Here is a 16,766-nt window from a genome sequence, read left to right as displayed (position 1 = left end):
ATTTCAAGCTTACATTGACGAGTATGTAATGTTTTCTGTCGGAAGACTGTCAAAAAAGGAGGATGGATAATTTGGAAGACTGGAAAAAATACCTGGATCAGCCCCTGTAATGCTTAACAGCATCATCACCACCAATCATTAATTATGTACTGCAGGTATTATGGATATTTAGAAAATTTGACTAGCAAAGGTCTTCAGGCCCATGGAACTTCAAAATGTAGATGAAAGATAACTGTACAGAATGAATTTATTTCGATTTTCAAGACTTTTCTTACATAAAACAAAATAACACATTTACTTACATTTTATGTGATCAACTAATAAAATTGTTGAGATGTAAGAAATATCAAAATAACAAATTTAAATGTCCAATTTGCTCCATTCTGAGATTCTGGGGCCGGTTTCACAAAGCAGTAGTTAGTTAGCGATCGGTAGTTAGCCTCTCGCTAGTTATAGTGCCGTTTCACGAAGCAGTCGCTAGTTCTCTCGCTCGTTATTGTCTCGTTGTTACCATGGATATTTAACGACTGGTCAGACCAGTCGCTAACTCTAGAGTTTCATCGTACGCATGCGTAATGAGTGAAATAAAAAGGTTGCTTAGTTACCGTTGTCTGTCTCTTTGTATCCAATATGGCGGCTACCTTTCTTGCTATCCGTACCGCCAGACGGCAACGTAGACTACGACGTTTTCATGAAAGGCAGAATCTATTATAATATACATACGATGATGCAATTTACGAGAGGTTGCGCCTAGCTGTGACAAAAAGAGCGGCAAAAAGGTGGTGGAGATCCTTTACGACGACCTCAAAGCAGACGTTCTTATGCATTTCCAGCCACCAAAAATTGGAGAGTTAGTGCTTTCGTGACACTTTTACGCAAGAGTTCCACTTCCGGCAGACGGTTTCGAGACTAAGGTGAGTAACGAGAGAACTAGCGACCGAACTTTACGACTGAACTTAGCGATAAGTTAACTACTGCTTCGTGAAACACCCCTCGAAAATCGCTAAGTTTGCTCGTTAGCGAGGTAGTTCAGTAGTTAGTTGTTCTAACTAACTACTGCTTTGTGAAACCGGCCCCTGAACAATGTGAAGAATTAAATCTACCAAACTGCAACAATATCAATTTATTTCCGACTCTTTATTACACAATACAAGATAACTATTTACCATCATTTTTATAAAATTAACTAACAATATTGTTAAGATGCAGAAAATGTCAAAATGACTTTTTCATGTATCTAACTAGAGGATCAGAGGGGCGAAACCACCTCAGGATATTGTACCACCAGCTGGAGTATGTGCATTCGTATAGTAAACAAAAAAAGGGACACAATCTCCAGTGTTATGCTTCACATCCATTGCAAAATGCAGCACACAAGAAATCTCATTTTATTTGTAGATTACAATTTATAACAAAACTGAAGGGAAAAGTAAAAGGTTTCAACCAAGGTTGTAGTAATATATTATGAATACATGACTTCCAATCCAAGTTCAATTGGAAATATCAGAGCTTGGAAATTTGCAAAACAGTTCATGAAAAGTAGATCAACGGTCAAATTCAAGGTCACTGTTAGATTACCAAAATAAAACTTCCTATTCAAATTCTGTAGTAGCTATTTCACATTTTACTTCACCACTGAATATGGCATCTTTGTATTTGTGATATAGCACAACTCTATTAGAATGCATTCCAATAGATTTAGATTGATCCATCTAGATTGACCTAACTCCCTGGGGGTTCACGCTAAATTGCTGTCAGCCGTGCATGCACGTTAGTTAATACCCCCTTACAGATTTTAGTAGGCGGGACAGACGCTTAAGCTGGCTAAGCTGACAGTAATCTAGTGAGACTCCCCATAGGGATAGATCGATCTAAAATCTGTGGGAATGGGGTCTTAAACTGTATTAAAAAAAAAAAAAAAACCATACCACCCCCAGTATTGCGCTTGACAAGCCCTACAAAATGCAACAAACAAGAGGTCTCTAGCACTTACAGTTCCAGAATTAGAGAGTTTTCAGTCTTGCCATTTAAGGACTGCTTTTCCCATGTAATACACCGATTGACCACAAACTAACGAAGATGAAAGAAGACCCTAAGTGTAACCCCTGCCCTTAATAATATAGGTTAAATCTGTGAAGTTTCTGAAAATCAACACAGATAATTTTTTGTAAAAAATTCCCATTTATAAAAAATTTTGGCCCGTTTGACCTTGAAATAAAGGTCAAAGGTCAAATCCAAGGGCATAGTTTAAATGCCCATGTATGACTTTAAGTCAGACATCTATAGCAATTTTTGTCATAATTCATTCAGGAAATATTTAGTATTTAATTTTGCAAATTTTGGATAAGGGTGCAGTGACTATATAGTGCTACCCTCTACTAGGGCGAAAGATTGATTTTCCACAGATATTCACAGACAGTAGATAAATAGACAGTCATTTTGGTCTGATGTCACCCTGTACTGAAATCTCAAGGCTGATTACATGGCTGGTAATTGTTTGCATAACTGCTCAGGGACTGCCATTTACTTTATTCCAGTCTATTATTTATTCCTGTCTAAGTCCACTTGACAGCAATCAAGACAGGTAACTGCTCTGGCCTACATCACTTGCCCTTTGGTGACAGATAAAAATAGCCCCCTATGAATAGCTTGTTGCTTCAGAGTGAGGCTAACCGAGGAACCCCCTGTAGTAGTTTCTAGAGGTATAAATACTGGTGCAGTAAATAATTTTAGAAGAAGTACACGGCCTGTGCACTGGGAACCCCTTCCAACCACTGACTAGTTTCAGCAGACAGCAGAGCCTTACACAGGTTGCGAAACGAGCAGTTATCACATCGACGCGACGTGAAGCTCCTGCAGAGCGAGTACAAAGCCTTCTGAGCGCGGGCAGAGTTAATTGTTTCCTCATGGTCAAACATAACAGGGTCGATTCTGCAAAAAATGTCCACAATAATAGCTGTGGCCCTGGTAGAGGGTAGACTAGTGCACATACAAAGCCCAAAACCCAGTGGATTGAGTTGAGATTGTGTGTCACCTAGTCTAAGATATGGGGACACATGCCCTTTTAGTTAAGCAGGAGCAGTAGTAACGGTGAAATGGCGGCAGATATTGAGGAGACTAGCAGATATGGCAGACCAGACTGGTCAGGACTAAAACCATGTGTACCTCCAGTGCTGCGCTGGTGGTACAATTAGTTCAATGGTGAGACTGTTGACATGCCTAAGAATTGAACCTGAGGAAAAACTACTTATATACAAAAAAAGGCATAACTTCATCAGAACTAAACCGATCAAGATAATTTTCGAATTTGATCTGTACGTAGGTCCTATGAATCAAGTATGAATCAAGTTTTAAGGCAAAACATGAGATAGTTTACTTGCTACCCATATAACAGTGGATAAAATATGCTTAAAAGCAGAAAAACAGCATTACTTTTGAAATAATGGTCCAATCAAGCTGATTTTCAAACTCAACCTGTATTTTTGCATGACTGATCACTCCTGTGAGTTTCAAGACAATAGGCCTATTGGTTTTCCTTGAATTGTGTTACCAGTATTACATATATGCTGAGAAAAAGTGAAAAAACAGCATAACTTTTGACAAAATGGCCCAATCATGCTGATTTTCAAACTTAACCAGCATTTAATGAATATTCATAAGTACAATAAGTTGGAAACAAAAGGTAAAACATATTTCCACTTATTTTGTAATCACTGAAAGTGCACGGCAATGCATGGCATCGGCGGCAGCAGATGGCGACGGCAGCAACAGACCTAGGTGGCATCTATATGTTTAGACACATCTGTGCCTGTACATAAAATAAAGATACAATATGACAGTATGTAAAATAAAATTACATAAAGCTTTACATAAATAATTTTAATATTGAATCATTTACATGTTTTATAATTGTTTACGAGGAAATACAGAAAATGTTACTAGGCCAGGTTTAAGTCTGCATTGGGAATGTTAAGGATATTGTCACCCTTTGCCCAAAACTCCTTATTTACTGCCTTACAAATATTCCTTTGGATAAGAAATAAATCTTTACTGTCCAGTGACTAAATAAAAAAACATTTACGTATATGTCTTCATATGGGTGGCATTATTTTCTTCCAATTTTGGGGTAAAAACTAAAAAATCGGTTTCTCAAATTTCTCTTTTACCGGAGCACCCAAGATCAACGTTTCTACGCTGATTTAATGACACCATTTAGTGCTCCAAAACCTTGTCATGATTTTTCTTTAAAGTCTTAGTTTAGGTTTTATCATTGATAAAGCAAAATAATGCCTTTGTTTCATGAAAATATGTAATTAGGTGTCGATAACAAAAACATTTAAACCAAAATGACAGCACGGGATTGTAGTCTATACTCTCCTGGAAACTCTGCCAATTTTTGTGAAAAAATCTTGTTCAGGGATGTAATTACGCACCAAACCGATTGCTATCTCACCTCAAAAAAAAAAAAAAAAGGGGTTAAATTGACGATTAAAGCTTTCGAGTTGCCCATGCCTATACATTGCAATGAAAAATATTAATGTTGATATTTAATATTTTCAGGGGATTTTTCATTGTTTTAAATGAGCAGAAAGAATGCATTACTGAATCATTAGATGCAGGAAAAAAAACTCTTTTTTGGTATTTGGATGATAATAAAGGGTTACAATAATCTTAAGACATATCTTCAAATGTCGATGTTTGAAAATACTGGTATGCATAACTAAATGTAATAACCAGCCATGGGGTTATCCAAGGTTCTTAGATTTCTTTTTTCACCAACGATTAAGACAACTGAGACAGGCAGGTATAGTATTCTTCTACATGCATGGTTAATTTATCTGACTGTAAAACTCAGGTCTCTGCTCTCTCTCTCCATTTCTCTCTCTCTGTATCTATTTCTATGTCTCTATCTATATTTCTCTCTATCTGTAAGTCTCCTCCTCTGTGGCCTCTTTTATACCTGATCCTAATTTGCATTCCAAACTATTTTCTATAACTAGCATGCAGCCTGCCATGCTAACACATTTGAATAAATTAAAATTTAACTGTAGATACATTTAAAGTAAACAAATATGCAAATCACATACATGGAAATCTATCTGTACTATTAATGGTTCACTACATGCAAGCTGCCATGCTAAAATACATCTGAATGAATTAAACAATTAAACAAATATGCAAATCACATACATGCAAATTAATACTTATCAGTATTATTAATGGTTCACTACATTAAGGAAAAATATCCCAGTTCAGCTGCTACTGTATTTAGTATTACTATGTCACTAAGCCCTCTAGTGAATTTGAGGATAAGAAACTTTAGGTGTCCATTAACAGCTCCATTTATTTTAAGTGTGCTCAAAACAGGATTTTTGTCAATTTTGATTTAATACATATAATTCCCAACAGTGACTTGCATAATTGCCATACATTTTGAATTATGTGATACTGTTAATGTGCACTTCTAGAAACTATATCTGGCATAAGGCTACAGACCTAAGGGAGTTCAAAGTTTCACACTTAATATTGTAATGAAATCTTTTTATATACTTATGTAATTATAACTTTTATTAAGGCTCAAAACGCAATCCGCAATTCAATGGTTCATGTCAGCTTTACGTAATGTCGCTCAAAGAAAACCCAAGGACACATAATGACCAGTTTAATGGTTTATTTGTTGATGCTCTCAAACTATCATCTACGTGAAGTCTACAACTTCGGGAATGACGAACAAATGAAGGAAAAGGAAAAAAGCATTTTGAAGAAATGGACATTGATAAGTCCAAACTGATTGAAAAGGAGTGTTACCATGAGGAATTGACGGAAATGATGACCAAGTGGAGGAAAAGAATGAGCTGCATACTGAGGAAAGGGACAATGACAAGGTGAATTTGCATACAATCTTTATTACAAGGATAAAGATAGAAATGAAAAACAAGAGAAGAAAACAAATGAGTTGCTTGATGTTTTAAAAAGAACTGAAAAACTTGAAAGGTATAGAGAAATGGAGGTATACCCACCTCATTGCAAAATAAGGCATTTTTTAGATGAGATAAGTAAGTTATCCATGAGTAGTTTTTAATAATTATTTTTTTATTTTAATCAATGTATAGAAAAATGGAGGTATCCACTTCACTGGAATTTTTTTTTTCAATAAGGTTAGTAAATTGTCCAAAGATTGTTTTTCATAAAATTTTCTGTTAATCATTGTATGTCACATTTTTCTTTATTTGCATCTGATTTTTTTAAATGCATATCATTTGTGAAAGATAAGTTCTTATGTTGTTAAATGTGTACTTTATATTGCTTTGATTTTAGTAAAATGTGTAAGGCAGTCTAATATTTTATTTTTATATGGGTGTGGATGTCTATGCAAAGCTAAAGTACATTAAAAAGTCCTTTAATGTTTATGTGAAACTAAAATTGTTTCATTTTTGTTGAAACCGTTAAATCTTGGTTAAATTTGATTAGAATGTGTTCATGTACTTTGTAGCTTAACATTTTATCAATTACAGTATATAAATAGGTGTCGGTGAAATAGGTTTTAAACAAGGCAGCAAAGCTGTCAAATGTACAGACAAAAAACAGAAAATAAAGATGCAAAATAGGTCATTTTGTCAATTTTGATGCAATAATAAATAATGCTTATAATAGCACTGTCAGTCAACACTGAATTTTAATCATGCACAACAGGTACCATGGTCAATAACAGGAGCGAACCCAGAGATATTTTCTGACAGTATTCCAAAGTATCTATGTTGATCCATCCTCCATTTTTATGGTCTTCCAACAGAAAAAAAATAGATACCAGTCAATATAAACTTAATAACCTGACCGTCTTCCGGAAGACCCAGAAGATGGTCTCAATCCATCCCTTCAGTAAGATTACAGTTTCAGGACCATGAGAGTTCAAATTCTCATGATGAAAGTCTCAATATTTGAAAAATGATGACAGTGCATAAAATAATATTACATAATGTTTAAAGACATAAAAAACAATACAACTGCTTATGTGGAAATATAGAAAATGTGCAGAGCCTCAGGCAGATGAGAGTTAAAAGTCACAAATGCCAGTGTTTGAGAAAAAATTAAAAAGGAAAACATAACAAAACTAGAAAAGCACTCCAAGAGTGCAGACCTCTGCCAAGACAGCAATTGTTGATTATTATTGATTGATTATTGATCCGGACCACGACCAAAAACTAATCATTGTCCTCCTTGCCCACTTCTGACAGTTCCTGAAAATTTCATCAAAATCGGTCCATAACTTTTTGAGTTATGTTGATGACAGACAAACAGGGGTGAAAACATAACCTCCTTGGCAGAGGTAAATATAATTCCAATGATGCTGCCATTCAAACTTTTAATCTTTTTTGATATATATATATATATATATATATATATATATATATATATATATATATATATATATATATATATATATATATATATATATATATATATATAAACTTATTTGCAATATTAAACAAAATTTACCTGCATAATTATCACTGCTTACTTATTATTAATCTAGCAGAGAGCTTAACCTTTGGGAGTTTACAGGGAAATATCAACAAGTGTGCTTTATGTAATCTCATTTAATGGCCTATTAATGACTTTATAACTCTGAACTTAGGTAAGTGATACCCAAGGGAAATTTACAGACTGACCCTCTCAAAGATCTTTCAGGCCCATAAGTCACATCTTAAGAAAAGCACATAACAATAATGCACAAAATAGGAGACTACCAATTCTGATGCAATACATTATGTTTAACTGCACAGTCAACATCAAATTTTAATTATGCACAACAGGTAACACCAAAGAAAGTAAAAGCATAAGGCTTCAGGCCCATCAGAGTTCAAGTTTATACTTTGAAAGTGCCAGAATGAGAAAAATGAAAATTTCACACAAAATTGCATGAATTCAATGATAAAAGATAACCCAATTGAGCTGGCTTTCTAATTTGAACTGCATGCCAATCCTAAAAATCATACTTGTATGTTAAAAATAATAATAAGTAACACAGTTTTCTTTTCATAATGTTTGCAGTAGCAGTGCAAAAAGATTTTTGTCAATTTTGATGTAACATTACATAATAAATTATATAATAATTATCACCAATTTTTGATTATTAACTATAAATAGCATGGGCATTTAGAAAATTTGATTACTATTCGGCTTCATGTCCATGGGAGCTCCGAGTCCCACAATGAATATGCCAACACGATAATAATGAATTTTTCACTAAAATGTATAACTTCCAGAAAAAGAAGCCAATTAGACTGCTTTTCCAACTCAGGCTGCATTTTAGTCCTGTGTTTCTTTTTTGAAAGTTTGACAGTCATAAGTAACACGGTTTTCCCATAATGGTTATCATGGCAGCAGCACCAAAAATTGTGTTTTCTTCTATTTAGATGCAACATTACATAATACTTAACAGCATAATGACCATCAATTTTTAATAATAATATGCACGTATCATGGATTTTCAGAAAATGTGACTACTAGTAGCATGGGTCTTCAAGCCCGTGGAGGTTCTAAGTCACACCTTGAAAATGCCAATATGTGAAAAATGAAATTTTCACAAAAAACTGTTTAACTGCCAGAAAAATTTACCAAACAGACTACATTTCCTACTGAAGCTGTATTTTAGTCCCATGTTTCTTTCCTGTAAGTTTGAGAACAGTAAGTGACATGATATTCCTTAAGTGCTCATCATGGGAGCAGTGCCCAAAATAGGGGTTTCTTCAAATTTTAATGTAACATTACATAATGTTTAACAGCATAATGACCATCAATTTTTAATAATAGAATATTAGTAACATGGATATTCAGAAAATGTGACTAGCAAAGGTCTTCAGGCCCATGGAACTTCAAAGTCACACCTTGAAAATGCCAAAATGTAAACAAGACAGCACTTTTCTGAAATGGGTTTATTTCCATTTTAACACTTTTTTAACATAAAACAAAATTAACAGTTTACTGCCATTTTTATATGACCAACTAAGAAAATTGATGAGATGGGAAAAATATCAATAGAATAGTATTAAATGTCCAATTTCCTCCATTCTGAGATTCTGAACATAGTGGATGATTGAATCTGACAAACTGCAATGATATGTGTTTATTTCCATTTTTGACACTTCATTACACAATACACGATAACAAGTTTACCATCATTTTTACATAATCAACTAACAATGTTGTAAAGATGCAGGAAATGTCAAAAAAAAAAAAAAACACTTTTACATATCTTATTAGTTCAATAATGAGACTATTAACATGCCTAAGAATTGAATCAGAGAAAATGTGAAAAAAAAGCATAACTTCCCTAAAAATGACCCAATCATGCTGATTTTCGAACTTGACCTGCGTTTTATACAAATTCATCAGTTCTGTAAGTTTCAAACCAAAAGGTAAAACGGTTTTCCACTTATCGTGTTTACGGTGTTGCATATATGCTGAAAAAAGTGAAAAAAAAGCAAAACTTCCCTAAAAATGACCCGATCATGCTGATTTTCGAACTTGACCTGTGTATTATACAAATTCATCAGTTCTGTAAGTTTCAAACCAAAAGGTAAAACGGTTTTCCACTTATCGTGTTTACGGTGTTGCATATATGCTGAAAAAAGTGAAAAAACAGCATAACTTCCCTAAAAATGACCCGATCATGCTGATTTTCGAACTTGACCTGTGTATTATACAAATTCATCAGTTCTGTAAGTTTCAAACCAAAAGGTAAAACGGTTTTCCACTTATCGTGTTTACGGTGTTGCATATATGCTGAAAAAAGTGAAAAAACAGCATAACTTCCCTAAAAATGACCCGATCATGCTGATTTTCGAACTTGACCTGTGTATTATACAAATTCATCAGTTCTGTAAGTTTCAAACCAAAAGGTAAAACGGTTTTCCACTTATCGTGTTTACGGTGTTGCACATATGCTGAAAAAAGTGAAAAAACAGCATAACTTCCCTAAAAATGGCCCGATCATGCTGATTTTCGAACTTGACCTGAATATTATGAATATTCATCAGTTCTGTAAGTTTCAAGTCAAAATGTAAAAACGTTTTCCACTTATCGTGTTTACGGTAAAAGTGCACGCCAACGGCAACAGCAACGGCGACGACAGACGCAGGTGACGGCTATATGTACAGACACATCTGTGTCTGTACATAAAAAAGCAGTTTGTGACCAAGCCACAGAGGGGGAGGAGACACATAGAGAGGCATAGGCATATAGATATAGACATATACAGTGAGAGAGAGAGATGGAGAGAGAGAGCAGAGACCTGCGTTAACACAGTCAGCCAATTATAACAAGTAGCAGAAACTACACCTGCTTGTCTCAGTTGTCTTACTGGTGCAAAGTGAATCAAAGAACCCAAATATAACCACAGGCAGGTTATTACAATATGTGAAAAGAAAAATGAAATTGCTTAGAAAGCAAAGAACCTTGTAAAATTGGTTTTTAAAACGCAGATATATATTTAAAAATATGGAGTGCACAAATAAGAGTCATTTGATATGTGATATGCCCTGTTTGAATGAAAATACATCTGCATTATAATTTAAAGTTTTATATTTATAGGCTATATCCAACAAAATTAATAAGCAAGACAAATAATTAACCATTAATTAATCAATCATCATTGATATCTAATCCTTTTTTTGCCCATTTATGTCTTATACCGAAAACTTCATCACAATCCATCCTTTTTGTGTAATGCTGTGCACAGACAAGGCAAAATATAATTAGAATCATCCCTTCCCCTCGGGACAGCACAACCCCAAGGGGCCCATGTACATCTATGACAATAGGTCACTCTGTCTCAAAGACTGAACTTCCTCATTATAATGGTCCAGGGGGGGTAAACAGAAATTACAACATGAAAAGAATCAAAAGTCAACCACCCCCAGAGACAGACCAACCACAAGATGCACAGTAAATAATAAGTGCCCATGCACATCCCTGAATATAATTCTATTTAATGCCTAAATTTCCTTGCAGTATAGGAGGAGATAGCAGAAATGACATTGTAAAAAGCATTAAGAAACAAAAAATTAAGAAACAACAACCCCAATGGACAGCTTCAACCTCCTGCTGCTCTAAAAATCAAATCAGTCCATTCTGGCCCTATCAGATCTGCCTACAAAAAATTTTAAAATGAAAAAAATATGTAAAATTGTGTTGGCTATCCCCAGACAAAAATTTACTACAGACAAATGCACTAATGTGCAGGGGCCGTATTCTCGAAAGGTTGCATGTAACTTACAAATTCAATAGACATATAATTTTTTTCACAGATAAGTGATAATCAGCCTTAAATCCTAGCAACATATAATTTACTGAAAATTCCTAATAGATTTTTTTGCAGAAAATTGCAATTTATAACAAAATAGTGGGGAAAAGTAAAAGGCCAAATCCAAGGTTGCAGTAAGATTGCAAAATTTAATGTAAGACTTCCCATCCAAGTTCAAAAGTATAAGAGCTTGGAAATTGAAGGATGGACAAAGAAGGTCAAAGGTCGAATTCAAGGTCACAGTAAGATAATCAATAAATGATTTCTTATTCAAGTTCAATAGTAACTATGGTTATATGGGGTATCTCTAAATTTGCTAAGTGCAGTTCATGGTGAAATGTAGGTTAAAGGTCCACTAATCAATTCTTGGTTTTAATATATCGGTCTACTACACTGTGCTAGTCTAGGAGATTGTTCATGACGGAAATCACCAGACTAACCCTTCAAAAATCACCACTTTATAATCTCGCTACCAACTTCAGCGGGTCAGTTTACTGTTTACCACTATACAGAACTGTTAAAATACATGTATGTACCCTAATGTACTATTGTTGCAATCTTGAAAACATTGTGTTATAGTTTTGTCCTAAATTTGTCGAAAATGACTCATAATCATTTATAAGAAGAAAGAATCAATTTCATTTATTTTTTGTAATTTTCTTCCAACTTTTAGATGGGATAGTGAAACCATTACTTTACACATGCTTTCAAAAGTCTGCGGTCACTTCTAACACTGATAAACAACAAATGCAATGGCAGAATTAGGTCATTGATGATACCCATAATTAAATACAAAATACTGTTAGCAAACTATAAAAGTTTTTCAAATATTACCAAGAGACCTTTATGCAATAACATAAAAATGCCAATACTGAACAAACTTACTTATGCAGAATCCTGGCCATCACAACCTTTTCTTCATTGTTTGCAAAATTCTGGCCAATGCAATTTCTACAATGAAATAAGTTTTTTATAATCTGTTGATGTACTAATGGTATTTTTCTGGCATGGTTGAGAACATGGAAAAGGCTTAATAGGCCTTATTAAGTCTTCTCTCCTCTAAGTGGAAATGCTGTCATACAATTTAAACTGTTTAGTTGAAAGACAACAGTGCAATAAACACTAAATTGTTTACATATATTTTTTATAAAAGGCTTACCTCGGTCCAGCGGAAAAAGGAATGTATCCAAATGGGTTGACATTCTTGAAATTTTCTGGAAGGAATCTTTCTGGTTTAAATTCCTGAAACATGTTAATAACCCATATGTCAGCATCTATATAACCTGTCACCATGCAGGCCGAATTTAAGCCACTAAATAAACCAATCACTGACTGTTATTTGTCGTTCAGTGAGAGAAAATTAGTGCTTTTTTCCTGGCATTTCTTGTGTGTTGCTGGGAATAATTTTGGTATCAACTAGCAGGCTAGGGTGTAAACTTCTGGCAATTTTTTTCAGGACCAGGCACAGGTGCTGTGCAGTCGTGAGACCTGTGGTGGAGGGGGCTACTGGCTCTGAGTGGTGCAGTGGTTTGTTTACAAACAGAGGGGTGCACATGTTCAAGTAATGCCGGTAAGAAATAATGTCTGATGACAGTATATTTTTGTGCCATTGGGAGTTATATCAGTGTGTCTGCTGTCCATGGGGATGGGAAATGTTTGACCCAGTAATTTTGTTCATGCAGTTTTGCAGGCATTTCTTAGTATGGTCATCAATGGGAAATTATTTCATGGTTTCTGCCCTGCAGACAAAAAGGAGTGTCAATTTTAAATGTACTAGTACACATTAGTGCATGTGATTGGTATAAAAATTGCTCAGAGGATGGAAAAAGCATGAAACTTGGTACAACCATTGCTAAGCCGGGAAGTGAATTACCTTAGTAACAAGCTACATGTAATAAGACCTGCGCTTTCTTGTCCAGTTTAAATGATTTAACAATGCTGGTAATAATGCTTCAGAACTTCAGAACTATCAGTAGACTATTTCAAGCCATTAAAAAATGAAATAAGCCTCAGCAACAGTTGTTAGACAGCATATATTACCTAAGCAACAAGTGTTTAAAGTTGTATTAGTTGCACTAGAGGATCAGAGATTTGATACCACCTCTGGGTATTGTGCCAAAATCTGGAGTAAGTGCATTAGTATGGAAAACAAAAAAAGGGCCACCACCTCCAGTGTTGTGCTTGACAAGCTCTACAAAATGCAGTAAACAAGAGTTCTCAATATTTTTGTTGAAAATTTCCATTTAAAACAAAATCATGGAGAAAAGTTAAAGTTTAAATCCAAATTCGTGAAGTGCAGTTAATAGCAAATAGTGGGACAAAGGTCAATTTTAAGCTCACAATAAGATTGCCAGTATATGACTTTTTGTTCAAGTTCAATGGTACTGTAACTATGGGAATATCCCTGCCAGTTTTGGAGATATAAGGGAAAGAAAAGTTGCAAAATTCAGTTCATGGTGAAAAGTAGGACAAAGTTTAATTTCAAGGTCAAAGTTAGATTACCAGTATATATCTACCTATCCAAGTTCAATGGTACCTGTGTGCGTATCTCTGCCAGTTTTGGAGATATAAGGGACAGAAACCTTGCAAAGTTAGATCACAGTTTGATTGTCAGTGTATGACTTCCTATTCAAGTTCAATAGTAATTATGGCCTATCACTGCCAGTTTTGGAGATATAAGGGACTAAAATGTTGGGAAAGGCAGCTGTAGGCAGGACAGAGCTGTGACTTACGAGACATCTAACTTCCAAATATGAAACTACCCCAGACAAAATTTTGCCAAACATGCCCCCAGTATGCCGGTAGTTGCTAGAGTCAGTATTGTTGATGTGGTTTATATCTGAAATCAAGATCGAGGTGGCAATACTTAAATCTAGAACCTAGGGTTGAGTTTCAGTAATGTATCATGAATTTCGTACAGAAGAAATAGATTGAAATATAGGAAAGATAATTCTGATTGAAATTCATGATATGGGTTGTGCTCAGAAATTCTGGATGTTCGCATTTCATGAAATTCTGTCATTTTTGACAGGAAGTTGTCTGTCCCTCACTAAGCCTTATGTTATATTTTCCTGACGTTTCAAAATTTAATGACAAATTCCTTTGTTTTGGGAGATATTTTAGACAAGGGTGCATTGCAACGAGCGCCACACCTAGACCCCAGCACCGACAAAGCCCAAAATTTACGTGGATGGAGTCGAGATTATATGTGACCTAAATCCAAGAGATGGGTACACAGGCTCTTGTAGTCTAGGAGTAACAGTAACTGGGCAGCAGATGGATTCGGCAGACAAGATGGGTCAGGACTAAAACCATGTGTATACCGCTAGTGCCTACGCTGCTATTACATAATAACAGAAATCCAAATCTATGTCTCTTTACCCTTAATAGAAATAATTCTACTGGTATACAAATTACTCAACATAAAAGGTAATTCAACATCTTACCATGACATCATCTCCCCAGACATGGCTGCTGTGGTGCAAAATCCAAATAGGCAGTTGGACATTGGTCCCTGCAGTTACCTTCTTCCCCATTATTTCAATATCTTTTTCTAGTTTCCTAGAAATCCCGGCAACTGGAGGATAATGGCGCATTGCCTCTTTCAGACAAAGACCCAAGTACTTCAACTTTGGCAGGTCTTCCCTGGAAAAAAGTCAGTAACTGGAAATTTTCTTATATACACTCTACTTTTAAAATTTAAGGTAAATATGGAGTTGAAAAATATGGCCTTACTCAAGACTAATTGCAAAAAATTGTTTGTTTTTAAAGGGATAACCAGTGTTAAAAATTAAGGCTGGACCGTCTGCCCGGGGCTGACAACTTTCAGAACGGGCTGAGAAGTTATCCCACCCAGCAGACATTTAGTCCAGCTACTTTTCAAGATGGCTGGACTTTCGGTCCAGCAACTAATTTTCCTAAGAGGCAAACACTGGGGATAACTGTTCATTTTGGCCAAAAAATGGACTTTTCTGTGATAAAGGACAATTTTCCCATACTTACCAATGGATAATGAATCTATTCCAACATCCAAAGTTAGTCCCTGTCTTTTTTATCTAAAAAGTTTGATTTTTTGCAATATTCTCTTAAGAGATTATTACTGAGTGTAGCCATCAGCTATTGAGGTCACGTGATGTATTGGCAAGCACAAATTCCAGAACAATTGTGTCAACTGCCATTTTGGTGGTAAAATGGATTTGTAATATTTCTGTGAGTTGTTTATAATGTATTTATTGTGAAATATGAATATCATATGAACAGTTGTCATCCCTAGAGGCTGTATATCTAATTTCAAAAATCAAGAAAAATGAAAGTCTTGGAATATGTTTTATGGCAGTTTTTTTCCAATATGGTCATCATTATAAAAATTTTTCATATAAAAGTTGTGTGCTTTATTTTTGACTATTTTCTGTTGAAGTTAATGGAGGCAGAATCTTGATGTCCTCAGTTGTTGCCCAAGGGGCCATTCCCAGTTGTAGACTGAGGACATAGTGAATAGAAGTGACTGGTACATTTCCCTTCAAGATAATATCTTAATTTTTTCATTGTGTCTACCTCATTTAGCACAGCCATCAAGGTGACGAACTTTTCAAAATTATAGAGAGGTCCACTTTCAAGTTCAATGAAATTTTAAAGGTTAAAAAATTTACGTTGGCGGAAAATAGTCTTCTGACAAATTTTCAAGACTGACGAAATTTTCACATTTTTACCTATAGCATACGGTGGCCTTCTTGTTTTTTTGAAAAAGTCCAAGGAAACACGTTTGCTACCTGACATATATGCATAAAATGGGTAACAAGGATGTGGAAAACACTGAGAAAATACTTAATGTGATAAAAATCAATATAGGTATTATATATTTCTATAGAATTCTATAAACAGGTGGCCATTTTGGGTTTTTGGACCAAATGATAAAACTTTTTGGAGGGCTACAGCTCTTATTTGATTTAGAATGTCAAAAAGTAACCACATGCCAAATTTGGTGCTTTTATCCACCGTGTCACGATTCGGCCATTTTTTTTAACCCTAAGCCACCCCACTATCAGGCTTATACATACTATATATTTTCCACACCTCACAAGAATATATTTAATTAATTATACATTTGTGAATTAAGTTGACTTTACTGCCAACTTTCCAACTCAAACATAATAAAAATAGGTCACATGAGATACTGACCTAATTCTACCATGTTTACTTTCCCAACAATCGTAATTAATGGAATATCTATGTATTTTAAAGATAATTATGTAAGGTGTTACTATCTCGGCCTGTTATGTGAAAACTTTTTGCACTTGTGCCATTTGAATGTGTCAGCTGTCATTATTTGGTGTTAAGTTTGCTCAGAACTACAGCTGCATTCAGATGTAATAGTAAAATGGCAGTAGTTGAGACTGATGTTTCAGATAGTGAAGGTAACAGCAATGGCAACATGGCGATCAGAAAATATATAAAATATTAT

The 16,766-nt window shown here is 34.9% G+C and overlaps 1 protein-coding gene across 5 annotated transcripts in view; it reads right to left on the bottom strand.

Annotated features, from left to right (window-relative positions):
- Nucleotides 1-16,766, bottom strand: part of LOC106178004 (ultra-long-chain fatty acid omega-hydroxylase) — a 50,501-nt gene that overhangs the window by 5,762 nt on the left and 27,973 nt on the right. For all 5 annotated transcript variants that reach the window (XM_087014749.1, XM_087014746.1, XM_087014747.1 and 2 more), the window contains 3 exons: nt 14,752-14,950; nt 12,465-12,547; nt 12,191-12,256 (listed from right to left, as the gene is read on the bottom strand). In XM_087014749.1, coding sequence (XP_086870875.1) covers nt 12,191-12,256; nt 12,465-12,547; nt 14,752-14,950 — 348 coding nt within the window. The remainder of the gene's footprint in view (nt 1-12,190; nt 12,257-12,464; nt 12,548-14,751; nt 14,951-16,766) is intronic.

The sequence above is a fragment of the Lingula anatina genome, chromosome 6 (genome assembly GCF_051362555.1).
Source record: "Lingula anatina isolate TDL-2025a chromosome 6, LinAna3.0, whole genome shotgun sequence".
NCBI classification, from domain to species: domain Eukaryota; kingdom Metazoa; phylum Brachiopoda; class Lingulata; order Lingulida; family Lingulidae; genus Lingula; species Lingula anatina.
This window is presented reverse-complemented; position numbering and strand designations above follow the sequence as displayed.